The sequence below is a fragment of the Macaca mulatta genome, chromosome 4, assembly GCF_049350105.2.
Source record: "Macaca mulatta isolate MMU2019108-1 chromosome 4, T2T-MMU8v2.0, whole genome shotgun sequence".
NCBI lineage: Eukaryota > Metazoa > Chordata > Mammalia > Primates > Cercopithecidae > Macaca > Macaca mulatta.
The window spans coordinates 20,024,140-20,038,835 of record NC_133409.1 but is presented as its reverse complement, the minus strand read 5'-3'; the positions used below and the strand labels follow the sequence as shown (position 1 = coordinate 20,038,835).

Genomic DNA, 14,696 nt, shown 5'->3' with positions numbered 1-14,696 from the left:
TCTATAGAGCCTCTCTTTTATTACCGATAGTTTATCTTATGTTTCTTGCATTTTTTTTAAATGACAAGTTGTTTTCTTTGCAAATATTTGTGTGAAACATTATTTCAGTTAAGAATGCTGACAGACTTAAATGATGACTTCTGGAGCCATGCTAAATGCATAATATTTTAGATGTATTCTGTTCAAAAACAATTATTTTATATAATAGTAATAATACATTGATTGTTCTGAACATATATGTATATGCATTTTTCCTGAAAGAAAGAAAGAATTAGAATTTCTTAACTGCATGAGATAAATATATTTAACCTAATTTTATTTTATTTTTCATTTGGTTATTTCTTTAGATACAGGGTCTTGCTCTGTTACCCAGGCTAGAGTGCAGTGGTATGACCATAGTTCACTGTAGCCTTCAACCCTTGGAGTGGAGCAACCTTTTGCATCAACCTCCCAAGTAGTTAGGACTCAGGTGCATGTAACCATGCCTGGCTAATTTTTTAATATTTATTTTTTGTAGAGACTGGGTTTTGCTATGTTACCCAGGCTGGTCTCTGACTCCTGGCCTCAAGCTACCTCCCATTTTGATCTCCCAAAGCTTTGGGATTATAAGTGTGAGCCACTGGACCTGGCCTATTTAACCTCCTGTTGTGTGCAGCCTCAGGACTTGGTGCCTCATGTCCCAGTCACTCCAGCTTCAGCCATGGCTAAAATAGCCCAAGATATAGCTCTGGCCATTGCTTCAGAAGGTGGAAGCTGCAAGTCTTGGCAACTTCCACATGGTGTTGGGCCTGCAAGTGCACAGAAGTCAACAACTGAGATTTGGGAACCTCCTCCTAGATTTCAGAGGATGTATGGAAACACCTGGATGTCCTGGCAGAAGCCTGCTGCAGGGCTCTGACCTCATGGAGAACCTCTGCTAGGGCAGTGCAAAGGGGAAATATGGAGTTGGAGCCCCCACAAAGTTCCCACTGGGGCACTGCCCTTGTTGCACTGTGAGAAGAGGGTCACCGTCCTCCAGGACGCAGAATAGTAGATCCACCAAAAGCTCGTACTATGTACTTAGAAAAGCCACAGGCACTCAATGCCATTCTATGAGAGGAGCCACAGGGGCTGAACCCTGCAAAGCCACAGGGTCAGAACTGCTCAAGGCCTTGAGAGCCCATCCTTTGCATCAGTATGCCCTAGATGTGAGTTATGGAGTCAAAAGAGATCATTCTGGAACTTTAAGGTTTAATGACTGCCCCACTGGATTTCACACTTGCATGGGGCCTGTAGCCCCTTTGCTTTGGCCAATTTCTCCCATTTGCAATGAGAACATTTACCGATGCCTGTACCCCCATTGTATCTTAGAAGCAAGTAACTTGATTTTGATTTTACAGGTTCCTAGACAGAAGGTACTTACTTTGTCTTAGATGAGACTTTTAACTTGGACTTTTGGGTTAATGCTGGAATTTGTTATGTATTAGTCAGGGTTCTCTAGGAGGACAGGACAAATAGGATGAATGTGTATATGAAAGGGAGTTTATCAAGGAGTATTGACTCACACAATCACAAGGTGAAATCCTACAATAGGCTATCTGCAAGCTGATAAGCAAGGAAGCCAGTCTGAATCCCAAAACCTCAAAAGTAGAGAAGCTGAGAATGCAGCCTGCATTCTGTGGCCAAAAACCTGAGAGCCCTAGCAAATCACTAGGGTAGGTCTGAGAGTCCAAAAGCTGAAGAACTTGGAGTCTGATGTTCAAGGGCAGGAAGCATCCAGCATGGGAGAATGATGATGTCCAGAAGACTCAACCAGGCTAGTCCTTCCACCTTCCTCTGCCTACTTTTTATCTTAGCCATGCTGGCAGCTGATTAGATGGTGCCTACCTGCATTGAGCGTGGGTCGGCCTCTCCTAGTTCACTGATTAAAATGTTAATCTCCTTTGGCAACACCATCACAGATACACCCAGGAACAATACTTTGCATCCTTCAATACAAACAAGTTGACACTCTGTATTAACCATCACAAGTTAAGACTTTGGGGTACTATTGGAAAGGCATGACTGGTTTTGAAATGTGAAAAGGACATGAGATTTGGGAGGGGTCAGGGATGGTATGATACAGTTAGGCTTTGTGTTCCCACCCAAATCTCATCTTGAATTGTAATCCCTAGGGGATTACAGGGGGAGAGACATGGGAGAGGTGACTGATCCCGGAGGTGGTTTCATCCATGCTGTTCTAGTGATAGTAAGTTCTCACGAGATCTGATGGTTTTGTAAGGGCCTCTTTTCCGTCTGCTTCCTTCACATGCTCTCTGTTTCCTGCTGCGTTATAAAGAAGATTCATGTTTCCCCTTGTGCCATGACTCTAAGTTTCCTAAGGCGCCCCAGTCATGAGGAACTGTGAGTCAATTAAACCTCTTTTTTTTGTAAATTACCTAGGCTCAGTAGTATATTTATAGCAGTGTGAAAACAGACTAATACACAAATGTGTGTGTGTGTGTGTATATATATATATTTACAAATATATATATTTGTAAATATATACATATTTCTTACAAATATATATATTTGTAAATATATACATATGTCTTACAAATATATATATTTGTAAATATATACATATGTCTTACAAATATATATATTTGTAAATATATACATATTTCCTTACAAACATATATATTTGTAAATATATACATATTTCCTTACATATACACAAATATATTTCCTTACAAATATATTTCTTTTAAGTTCTCACATGCTTTATTATTATTATTAATATTATTATTTTGTTATACTTTAAGTTCTAGGATACATGTGCAGCGTGCAGGTTTGTTACATATATATACATGTGCCATATTGGTGTCTGCACCCATTAACTCATCATTTACATTAGGTATATCTCCTAATGCTATCCCTCTCCCCTCTCCCCACCCCACAACAGGCTCCAGTGTGTGATATTCCCCTTCCTGTGTCCAGTTGTTCTCACTGTTCAATTCCCACTACGAGTGAGAACATGTGGTGTTTGGTTTTCTGTTCTTGCGATAGTTTGCTGAGAATGATGGTTTCCAGCTGCTTCCATGTCCCTACAAAGGACATGAACTCATCCTTTTTTGTGGCTGCATAGTATTCCATGGTGTATATGTGCCACATTTTCTTAATCCAGTCTGTCATTGATGGACATTTGGGTTGGTTCCAAGTTTTTGCTATTGTGAATAGTGCCGCAATAAACATACATGTGCATGTGTCCTTATAGTAGCATGATTTATAATCCTTTGGGTATATACCCAGTAATGGGATGGCTGGATCAAATGGTATTTCTAGTTCTAGATCCTTGAGGAATCACCACACTGTCTTCCACAATTGTTGAACTACTTTACAGTCCCACAAACAGTTTAAAACTGTTCCTATTTCTCCACATCCTCTCCAGCACCTGTTGTTTCCTTTTTAATGATCGCCATTCTAACTGGTGTGAGATGGTATCGCATTGTGATTTTGATTTGCATTTCTCTGATGACTAGTGATGATGAGCACTTTTTCATGTGTCTGTTGTCTGCATAAATGTCTTCTTTTGAGAAGTGTCTGTTCATATCCTTTCCCTACTTTTTGATGGGGTTGTTTGTTTTCTTGTAAATTTGTTTGAGTTTTTGTAGGTTCTGGATATTAGCCCTTTGTCAGATGAGTAGATTGCAAAAATTTTCTCCCATTCTGTAGGTTGCCTGTTCACTCTGATGGTAGTTTCTTTTGCTCTCCAGAAGCTATTTAGTTTAATTAGATCCCATTTGTCAATTTTGGCTTTTGTTGCCATTGCTTTTGGTGTTTTAGTCACGAAGTCCTTGCCCATGCCTATGTCCTGAATGATATTACCTAGGTTTTCTTCTAGGGTTTTTTATGGTTTTAGGTCTAACATTTAAGTCTCTAATCCATCTTGAATTAATTTTTGTATAAGGTGTAAGGAAGGGATCCAGTTTCAGCTTTCTGCTTATGGCAAGCCAGTTTTCCCAGCACCATTTATTAAATAGGGAATCCTTTCCCCATTTCTTGTTTTTGTCAGATTTGTCAAAGATCAGATGGCTGTAGATGTGTGGTATTATTTCTGAGGGCTCTGTTCTGTTCCATTGGTCTATATCTCTGTTTTGGTACCAGTACCATGCTGTTTTGGTTACTGTAGTCTTATAGTATAGTTTGAAGTCAGGTAGCATGATGCCTCCTGCTTTGTTCTTTTGGCTTAGGACTGTCTTGGCAATATGGGCTCTTTTTTGGTTCCATATGAACTTTAAAGTACTTTTTTCCAATTCTGTGAAGAAAGTCATTGGTAGCTTAGTGGGGATGGCATTGAATCTATAAATTACCTTGGGCAGTATGGCCATTTTCATGATATTGATTATTTCTATCCATGAGCATGGAATGTTCTTTCATTTGTTTGTGTCCTCTTTTATTTCATTGAGCAGAGGTTTGTAGTTCTCCTTCAAGAGGTCCTTCACATCCCTTTTAAGTTGGATTCCTAGGTATTTTATTCTCTTTGAAGCAATTGTGAGTGGGAATTCACTCATGATTTGACTCTCTGTTTGTCTGTTATTGGTGTATAAAAATGCTCGTGACTTTTGCACATTGATTTTGTATCCTGAGACTTTGCTGAAGTTGCTTATCAGCTTAAGGAGATTTTGGGCTGAGATGATGGGGTTTTCTAAATATACAATCATGTCATCTGCAAACAGGGACAATTTGACTTCTTCTTTTCCTAATTGAATACCCTTTTTTTTCTTTCTCTTGCTTGATTGCCCTGGCCAGAAATTCCAACACTATGTTGAATAGGAGTGGTGAGAGAGGGCATCCCTGTCTCATGCCAGTTTTCAAGGGGAATGCTTCCAGTTTTTGCCCATTCACTATGATATTGGCTGTGGTTTTGTCATAAATAGCTCTTATTATTTTGAGATATGTTTCTTCAATACCGAATTTATTGAGAGGTTTTAGCACGAAGGGCTGTTGAATTTTGTCAAAGGCCTTTTATGCATCTGTTGAGATAATCATGTGGTTTTGACTTTGGTTCTGTTTATATGCTGGATTACATTTATTGATTTGCGTATGTTGAACCAGCCCTGCATCCCTGAGATGAAGCCCACTAGATCATGGTGGATAAGCTTTTTGATATGTTGCTGGATTTAGTTTGCCAGTACTTTATTGAGGATTTTTGTATCGATGTTAATCAGGGATATTGGTCTAAAATCCTCTTTTTTTTTTCTGTTGTGTCTCTGCCAGGCTTTGGTATCAGGATGACGTTGGCCTCATAATATGAGTTAGGGAGGACTCCCTCTTTTTCTATTGATTGGAATTATTTCAGAAGGAATGGCACCAGCTCCTCATATCTCTCGTAGAATTCAGGTGTGAATCCGTCTGGTCCTGGACTTTTATTGGTTGGTAGGCTACTAATTATTGCCTCAATATCAGAGTTTGTTATTGATCTATTCATGGATTCAACTTCTTCCTGGTTTAGTCTTGGGAGAGTGTATGTGTCCAGGAATTTATCCATTTCTTCTTGGTTTTCTTGTTTATTTGCGTAGAGGTGTTTATAGCATTCTCTGATGGTAGTTTGTATTTCTGTGTAGTCAGTGGTGATATCCTCTTTATCATTTTTATTGAGTCTATTTGATTCTTTTCTCTTTTTTTCTTTATTGGTCTTGCTAGCAGTCTATCAATTTTGTTGATCTTTTCAAAAAACCAACTCCTGGATTCATTGATTTTTTTGAAGGGATTTTATGTCTCTATCTCCTTCAGACCCAGGTGCAAATAAACTAAAAACCTTGAAAAAAGATTTGACAAATAGCTAACTAGAATAACCAATGCAGAGAAGTCCTTAAATGACCTGATAGAGATGAAAACCATGACACAGGAACTACGTGACAAATGTACAAGCTTTAGTAAACAACTCAATCAACTGGAAGAAAGGGAATCAGTGATTGAAGATCAAATGAATGAAATGAAGTAAGAAGAGTAGTGTAGAGAAAAAAGAGCAATAATGAACAAAGCCTCCAAGAAATATGGGACTATGTGTAAAGACCAAATCTACGTCTGAATGGTATACCTGAAAGTGATGGGGAGAATGGAACCAAGTTGGAAAACACTCTGCAGGATATTTTCCAGGAGAACTTCCCCAACCTAGCATGGTAGGCCAACATTCAAATTCAGGAAATACAGAGAAGGCCACAAAGATACTCCTCGAGAAGAGCAACTCCAAGACACGTAATTGCCAGATTCACCAAAGTTGAAGTGAAGGAAAAAATGTTAAGGGCAGTCAGAGAGAAAGGTCGGGTTACCCACAAAGGGAAGTCCATCAGACTAACAGCAGATCTCTCAGCAGAAACTCTACAAGCCAGAAGAGAGTGGGGGCCATTATTCAACATTCTTAAAGAAAAGAATTTTAAACCCAGAATTTCATATCCAGCCAAACTAAGTTTCATAAGTGAAGGAGAAATAAAATCCTTTACAGACAAGCAAATGCATAGAGATTTTGTCACCACCAGGCCTGCCCTACAAGAGCTCCTGAAGGAAGTACTAAACATGGAAAGGAACAATTGGTACCAGCCACTGCAAAAGCATGCCAAAATGAAATGACCATCGATGCTAGGAAGAAACTGCATCAACTAATGAGCAAAATAACCAGCTAACATCATAATGACAGGATAAAGTTCACACATAACAATGTAAACTTTAAATATAAATGGACTAAATGGTCCAATTAAAAGACACAGACTAGCAAATTAGATTAAGAGTCAAGACCCATCAGTTTGCTGTATTCAGGAGACCAATCTCACATGCAGAGACACACATAGGCTCAAAATAAAGGCATGGAGGAAGATCTACCAAGCAAATGGAAAACAAAAAGAGGCAGGGGTTGCAATCCTAGTCTCTGATAAAGCAGACTTTAAACCAACAAAGATCAAAAGAGACAAAGAAGGCCATTACATAATGTTAAAGGGATCAATTCAATAAGAAGAGCTAACTATCCTAAATATATATGCACCCAATACAGGAGCACCAAGATTCATAAAGCAAGTCCATAGAGACTTACAAAGAGACTTAGACTCCCACACGATAATAATGGGAGACTTTAACATCCCACTGTCAACATTAGACAGATCAATGAGACAGAAAGTTAACAAAGATATCCAGGAATTGAACTCAACTCTGCACCAAGCAGACCTAATAGACATCTACAGAACTCTGCACCAAGCAGACCTAATAGACATCTACAGAACTCTCCACTCCAAATCAACAGAATATACATTCTTCTCAGCACCACAGTGCACTTATTCCAAAATTGACCACATAGTTGGAAGTAAAGCACTCCTCAGCAAATGTAAAAGAACAGAAATTATAACAAACTATCTCTCAGACCACAGTGCAATCAAACTAGAACTCAGGATTAAGAAACTCACTCAAAACCACTGAACTACATGGGAACTGAACAACCTGCTCCTGAATGACTATGGGTACATAACAAAATGAAGGCAGAAATAAAGATGTTCTTGAAACCAACGAGAACAAAGATACAACATACCAGAATCTCTGGGACACAATTAAAGCAGTGTACAGAGGGAAATTTATAGCCCTAAATGCCCACAAGAAAAAGCAGGAAAGATCTAAAATTGACCCCCTAACATCACAATTAAAAGAGCTAAAGAAGCAAGAGCAAACACATTCAAAAGTTAGCAGAAGGCAAGAAATATTATAATTATAATATCATTGATTATTAACTGAAAAATATGAAGAGGTAATGAAAAAGAAAAATTATTTTTATGAAGAAAGGCACTGAAACATTAGAAATCTTCAAAATAATGGCTTTTCACTAGTCGCAGCTCAAAGGAAACTGTAAATGTTATCTCAGGAAATAAAAGCAAACTCTGTTGTACACATGTTTTTGTCTGTAGCTAGAAGAGCCATATTACATTTACAATAGCAACAGAGGGAATATGCTGACAACCACAGGGTGATATATTAAGTATAGTTTATTGTGTATATCGGATGTGAAACTGAAGGATAAGGAAATAATTTGCTGATAGGGTGTAGAGAATAGAATGAAACTTGATCGATTACAGTTTCGGGCACTAACATGAAGAAGAATATAGTTAGATCTGAAGATGTCCTGGTATGGGAAATGCAGAGTTACCCCTCTCTGAAATCAGTGAAACAGCTCAGAAAGATGCCAAAGTTATTGCAGGCTCCAACAGCACAATTTCAATATAGGTAAATCATTTTTAATGTAAAATATTGCTCTAATGTTTTATAGCTATCATCTCTTATCTGTACAGTAATTACAGTCTGAGATATTACATGATATTGAGATTAATATCATATGGCATCTCTAACTATGATCTCAGTATCATATAGTATCTCTGTACAATAGTTAGAGACTGAGATACTATCTGATCTTAGTATCACAAAGACTTTCATTAGATAAAAAAGGTACAGAAAAATGAATACAAGTTATCAAATCTTACAATTTTATTCTTTTTTTAAACACTATTCTACAAAATAGAAGCAACCAGCACATTTTTGGTATTATAATTAAATTCAAGTTAACATCAAGTTCTATAGAAATACAAAGATTGAAAAGATGAAGTTCCATTTTCCAGTGGTCCAGTGGGAAATTTCGTTTGTGAAGACTTCTCAACCTTGATACTATATCATTTTCTGAAACTGACAGAAAGTGGAGGACATGGAAATGTAAGGAAAATAATATTGTCTATTATGTTATTTTTTGTATGTATAATAACATAAATATTATATCATTTTTCGTATTACATTTTTGAATGTATGATTACTGGGCTTTCATTACTTAGAACATATTCACAATGCCTATCCATTTGTATCTAAATTCCCTTTATTTTTCCACTGAAGAGTCATATTCCATAATTTGAAAATAGCATAGCAAGAAGAGAAATGTAATATAATCTACATATTGTGTGATGGTCTTCTTAAGAAAGTATTTTAAATCAAGCAAGGAGAATATTTTTTTCTCTCAAAATCTTCCTCTCTTCAAATGAGTCTTTCATTTTATTGATTCTTTGTCACTGTCAATAAATTTCTTAAGTCTGATAAACTTGGGTTTCCATTTTATTCTGACATGTTTTCACTTATTTTTTCTCTTTTGTATCATGCATAAGACAATATTTCTGTCCTGCAAATGATAACTTGTGTAAAAAAAGGTTTTGAAAGGTAATATATCAAGAAAAAATGTATATCAATTGCTGTGGCCAGCCTGAAAGACAACAGAATTGCTTTGCATGTTGCAGTCCTACCTTTGTTCAAACAGAGAATACTTCATTTCATCAAACTTATAATGTTCTTTATTTTTTATATATTTATTTTATTTTGTAGCAACTGCGTCTTGCCATGTTGCCCAGGCTGGTGTTGAATGCCTTACAGTAAAATTATAATTTAACTCGAAGTTGCTTTTGTTCTTTTATTACCATTTACATTTTTGTCTATTTGATTCAGATTATTTTAGTCTATTTTATTTAGGCATTTCATTATGTAGAAACAAAATGTGGATCTAGAATTCAACAAAATGCTTCTTTTAAACAATAGTCATGTAGTAAATGCTCAGCTGAATTTGTTGAACTTAACATATGTTACGTATTCTGAAAATATACCTGATATCATGTGTCTCTGAGGAATCTGAGATTATAGTTTTGACTCTTAACATAAAGAATATTCTAACCCCTAGATCTAAATATGCTTTCGTTTAAGAGATGCAAAGTTATTCCTCTCTAAAGTACCCAAAATGACACATCTAACCCACTAGACAGGAATGTAGAAAAGACATTCAACTATATGGGTGGTAAACCTATAAGTCGTTTTTATACACTTCTGGAGAGAACATGTTTTCAGATAAGAAAATCCATGTATCCATTCTAAAAATGTTCATTAGTTAGATCCTCTGAGCTATAAAGACCCCGCAGAGGATGCATAGAGACATGCTTAGCAGCTGGCAGTAGAAATCTGCAACATGGCAGACACTTAGGAAAGACATCATATTTTTATAAAAAGAATAATTGCAGCAGCTGATATAGAAAGATTTTCTAAGAAATCTGTACATGTAGAGGCCCTCAGGAAGGCAATGACCATCAACAGAAACAGAGTAGGAATGAGCAGAGCTAAATGGTGAAATGTGGCTGGACTGACTTCTCTCTTGTGTTCCCCTCTCCAGAATGTTGAAGATTTTCAGTACTCCTGCTCTCATCAGATGCACAAAATTACCTCGAAGTTCGCACACATAAACACAACCCCCACACCCCTGGGGGTTAGCCTCCAGATTAAAAGATTTAAAACAATGTCCAACATCTCTGAAGCCTCTCTTGTACCCACTCCAAGTAAGTTAATACTCCCAACCCCAACAGTAACTACTGTTTTGATTATTACCAGACTCAAGTCCTTTTCAAACTTGCCTTATCTACATACGTATACATTTAAAAAATATGAAATGGACAAATGCATACTCATTAATCATCTTAAGAAATAGAACACTGTTTTTTATTTTCATTTTAATAATTCTGTTCTGGTTCATTATAAAAGAAATTTTAGTACAAATTTAGATAAATAGAGCATTTTTTGTTTGTCTACCAGTGCCCCCCAAAATAACTTGGTTTGTGTGTAAATTTTCACTATTACCAAAGCCCTGTAAAAAATATGCTTTATAAGTGTCCTGGTGAATATTTGTGACAAATTTTTCTAGTGTGGACACCTAGAAAGTTGGTCATAGAATATGCATTCTTTTGTTCTATTAAAGTATTCTTACATGGGTCTCTGAATAGTTTACATTATTATTGTAATTACATTATATTAGTAATGTTTTTCCATTTCCTCCGTGTTGTTTTCAATATTTGGTGATATCAGCATAACATTTCAAACTAATGAGTATGATATGGCATTTGGTTTTTGTTTTAATTTGTAATCCCTTTGGTACTTTTAAAGTTGAACATTTGTATATGTTGATTGAACATTCAGATTCTTTATCAGTCAGATTATTTAACAGTCAGAACAGATGCACTGACTGTTGATTCTCTTTGCTCATTTCTCATTTTATTTTTCTCTTTAATTCCTGATTTGTAGACATATTCATATGTTCCAGAAACTAGTCCTCAACTGGTTATATAATTTTCAAATATCTTCTCATGTGTAAGTTTGTCTGTTAACTTTGAATGTGGTATGTTTGTTAAACATATGGTTAAATGAAGTCAATTTTGTCCAGTTTTGTGTTCTTCATTGTACATTTTATGTCTCGTCTACGAAATCTTTCCTACTGTCACTACATAAATATACTCTTCTCTATTTTATTTTTAAAATTACACAATTGTAATCTTTATGTTTAAATCTTTAATTCATCTGGAAGTTACTAATATATAAAGTGTAATAGGCAAATACAATTTCATCCTTTTTTCCTGTTACATTATTACATTGGTTCATTGATTGTCTCTGTGCTGGTATCACACTATTTTTATTAATACAGATTTATATAAAATCTTGATAAATGACAAACTTATTCTCTTTTATAAAAATGACTTATTAACCACTTATAAATGTTTTATTTGTAGTTTAAGATCAGCTTGTGAAGTTCTGTAAAAAAGCCATTAAAATTTTGAATGGAATTGCATTGAATTCATAAGTTGAGTTGGGAACAAATAGCCATCATTAAGATATTGACCTCCTCTATATGTACCTTTTAATTAGGTCTTTTTCTACATTTTCTTGTTTTACCTGTAAAAGTCTTTATATATAATGGACAGTTTAAGATGGTTTGCTTATCAATTTACATATACACTGTGTGGTTTTTGTTTTCATTCATAAGGTAATTTTTTCTTAATTACATTTTAATATACTGATTCTACTTTCTTGTGTGTAAGAAAATTCTTGATTTTGAACATGAACTTGCTTTTTGCAGATTATGAGTTTGGTTTGCTCCTTGATTTTTATAGATAATCATATTGCCTACAAATCATATGTATGTTATTTCTCCCCCTCTAGTCTTTACAAAATTTTAGCTGCTTTTCTTTTCTCATGTCTTTCTTTTTTCTTTTCTTTTCTTTTACATAGTAAAATGTGTAACTGAAATAAACGTAGTGATAGTAGTTATTTTTATCTTTGTTCTGATTATAAAGGGAATGCTTTACTATTTCATTCTGAAGTCTAATGTTACTCTGATTTTCTGAACAATACCTCTTTGTGTTAAGTAAGACTTTTGTTGAATTAAAAACTTGAATGATGGCTAAATTGCATCAACATTTTTCTGCAACTACAGAAATGAGGATACATTTTTTCTCTATCAATCTGTTGAAATAGTGTTTTATGAATACATTTTACAATGAAATATTATTTTATAATTTCTGTGATAAATTTTACTTGGTTATTATGTATAATATTATATACAACATCATATATAATATATAATATATACTAATATATGAGTCATGTACAGAAATGTATTTGTGCATTGGATTAAGTTTACTATTATTATCTTTACATATATAGACCTATTTGTTATCTGTGAGATTGCCTATAATTTTACCAGTATAGCCTTTACCCAGTTTTAAAATTAAAGTAATATTAGTTTCCTAAAGTACATTGAGAAGATTTAGCCCTTCTTTTTTATTTTTTAGGACAATGTACATGCATTCATGTCATCTGTCCTGTGAAAGTTTGATAGAACCTATATGCAAAAACTTATGGGAAGAATAAGAGGAGTAGTATTACTCCTCCTACCCCTTAGGACCTATTCTCTACTATATACTCTTTGAATCTGCTTACAAAAGCCTCAGTGCTGTTTGATAGAAACTTAGTGTGGAAACGGTGATGAGGACTGGATGGGAAGTCAGTTTTCAAGCAGCTTGGAGAAAAGAACTTGTGAAAACGCCATAGCAATAATTACTTGTTTCTTTATCATAGTCTCATAGTTGTTTTAGATATACTGGTAATTCTTCTTTTCAGCTAGAAATAAGTTATTCAAAGAGATCTCAACAAAGTACTTGCCATCTAAGAATGTTATATTAGGATGCCAAGGAGATAGAACAAACTGTATAATAAAGCCACTGAATTGTCTTCCAGTATATTCTATGATGCCCCACTGTCATACTAATTAACTTTAAGCACTTAAACTGAAATTTATATTTACTTCTTCAGCTTATTCGCAACCAAAATTTTAAGCTTCATGTCTCCCTGATCCCTTAAAAATATTCTAAACACACAGCAAGCTGAAGAACAAGAAACTGGCCTTTAATATTTTTAATACTGATATATTTGACCCAGTTGCATATATTTGATTCTGATAGTGTAAAACTCTTGAGGAAGTCTTGAGGAAACAATGCTATGTTTCTGTAGTTATACACATGTCTGATGTAAACAAGGAGAATTTGTGTAAAAACTTTAACACAAACCCTTTTTTACTTGTGGGAAGTCAAGGGCTAAAGACATTCATGTCAATCTAATATACAAATGGTTATTTGATGAACTATTTAAAATGCTGCGGAGTACATAGAAAATTTATTCATTGTAGGAAAAAATTGTTTAGGATAAAATTTTAGTCTTTCCATTCCCTGATATTTTAATATTTGTCATTGAGACTGTGAATTACACATAAACTATGAAGTGCCAACAGCCAAAAAGTTAGTAGTACCATTTCCTACTCAGTAAAATTCCTTTAGAGCCAATTGCTAAAAATGTGTGACAGTAAATATATAAAATGATTTATATTCATTATCTTTTTAAGATATTTGTATTCTCAACTCTGACAAAACGAAAAAAGTAAAACTTCAATTTAGAGTATAAAGAAAATCAAAAATTGCTGGAAGGCCCACAAATGATTAAGCTTTATCTATAAAGAATTTACTAGAAAAATGGAAACATTATATACTGGGAAAGACTTTCCTGCAGAGCTGGGTTAATAGGTTCAGAAAAGCCCATGGCCTAAGTAGGTTCTTCACTACTTAGCTTTTTCCTTCAAGGACTCCTCCAGGTGTGTCTGCTGTGACAGCAGTTTTAGGAGCTTAACAACACAGTGCCTTTTGATCTCATTTCAACTGCGGTGATTAAACAGACACACATCACTTGCTATGCTACCGTGAAAGAAGCTTGTGGTTCACCTTTGCTGAATTAGTACCTACTGAGCACTGCAAATATTTAAAATGCCAATCCATTTGATAATGTCAGGGAGGCCTGCAAATACCACAAAATGGCACCAAGGAAGCATTCAACACAGACAAAAAAAAAAATACTTAACATCTCTCTCTTTCAAGGTAAAATTAGAGTTACATGGAAATAGTAAAACTCTGATAAAGTTACTAAGGTGGGCAAATGTAATAGCTCCAAGTGAGACATGGGCTTGTAACTTACTGTTTTGTATGTTCTTGATCTTAAACCCAGTACTATTTTTGGGGAATTAATTTATATTGACTTGAGATTAGGGAGTTCTTACCACAAAATTCAACTGATGTCATCCTTAGACAATCTGTGGATACCTGCCCCAAGAGCTCAGCTCTAAATGGAAACTTCAAGTCTCAAGTGACATCTTTACTTCATCATCAAATATTTAATTCTAAAACCACAGAGCACACCTTTCTGGTGTAGAGTTTGGAAATATCAGCAAAACCAAAGACCACCCAGTAAACTCATGATCTTTTCATAAACTCCTGGTACTAAAGTCAAGCTCAAAATGTAACTATCCT

The 14,696-nt window shown here is 35.1% G+C and overlaps 1 protein-coding gene across 1 annotated transcript in view; it reads left to right on the top strand.

The window, feature by feature from the left end:
* LOC144340642 (uncharacterized) overlaps window positions 1-11,981 on the top strand; it is a 260,636-nt gene extending 248,655 nt beyond the window's left edge. The window contains exon 5 of the mRNA XM_078001066.1: window positions 10,190-11,981. Coding sequence (XP_077857192.1) covers window positions 10,190-10,501 — 312 coding nt within the window. The 3' untranslated portion in view covers window positions 10,502-11,981. The remainder of the gene's footprint in view (window positions 1-10,189) is intronic.
* The last annotated feature ends 2,715 nt before the right edge of the window (window positions 11,982-14,696 follow it).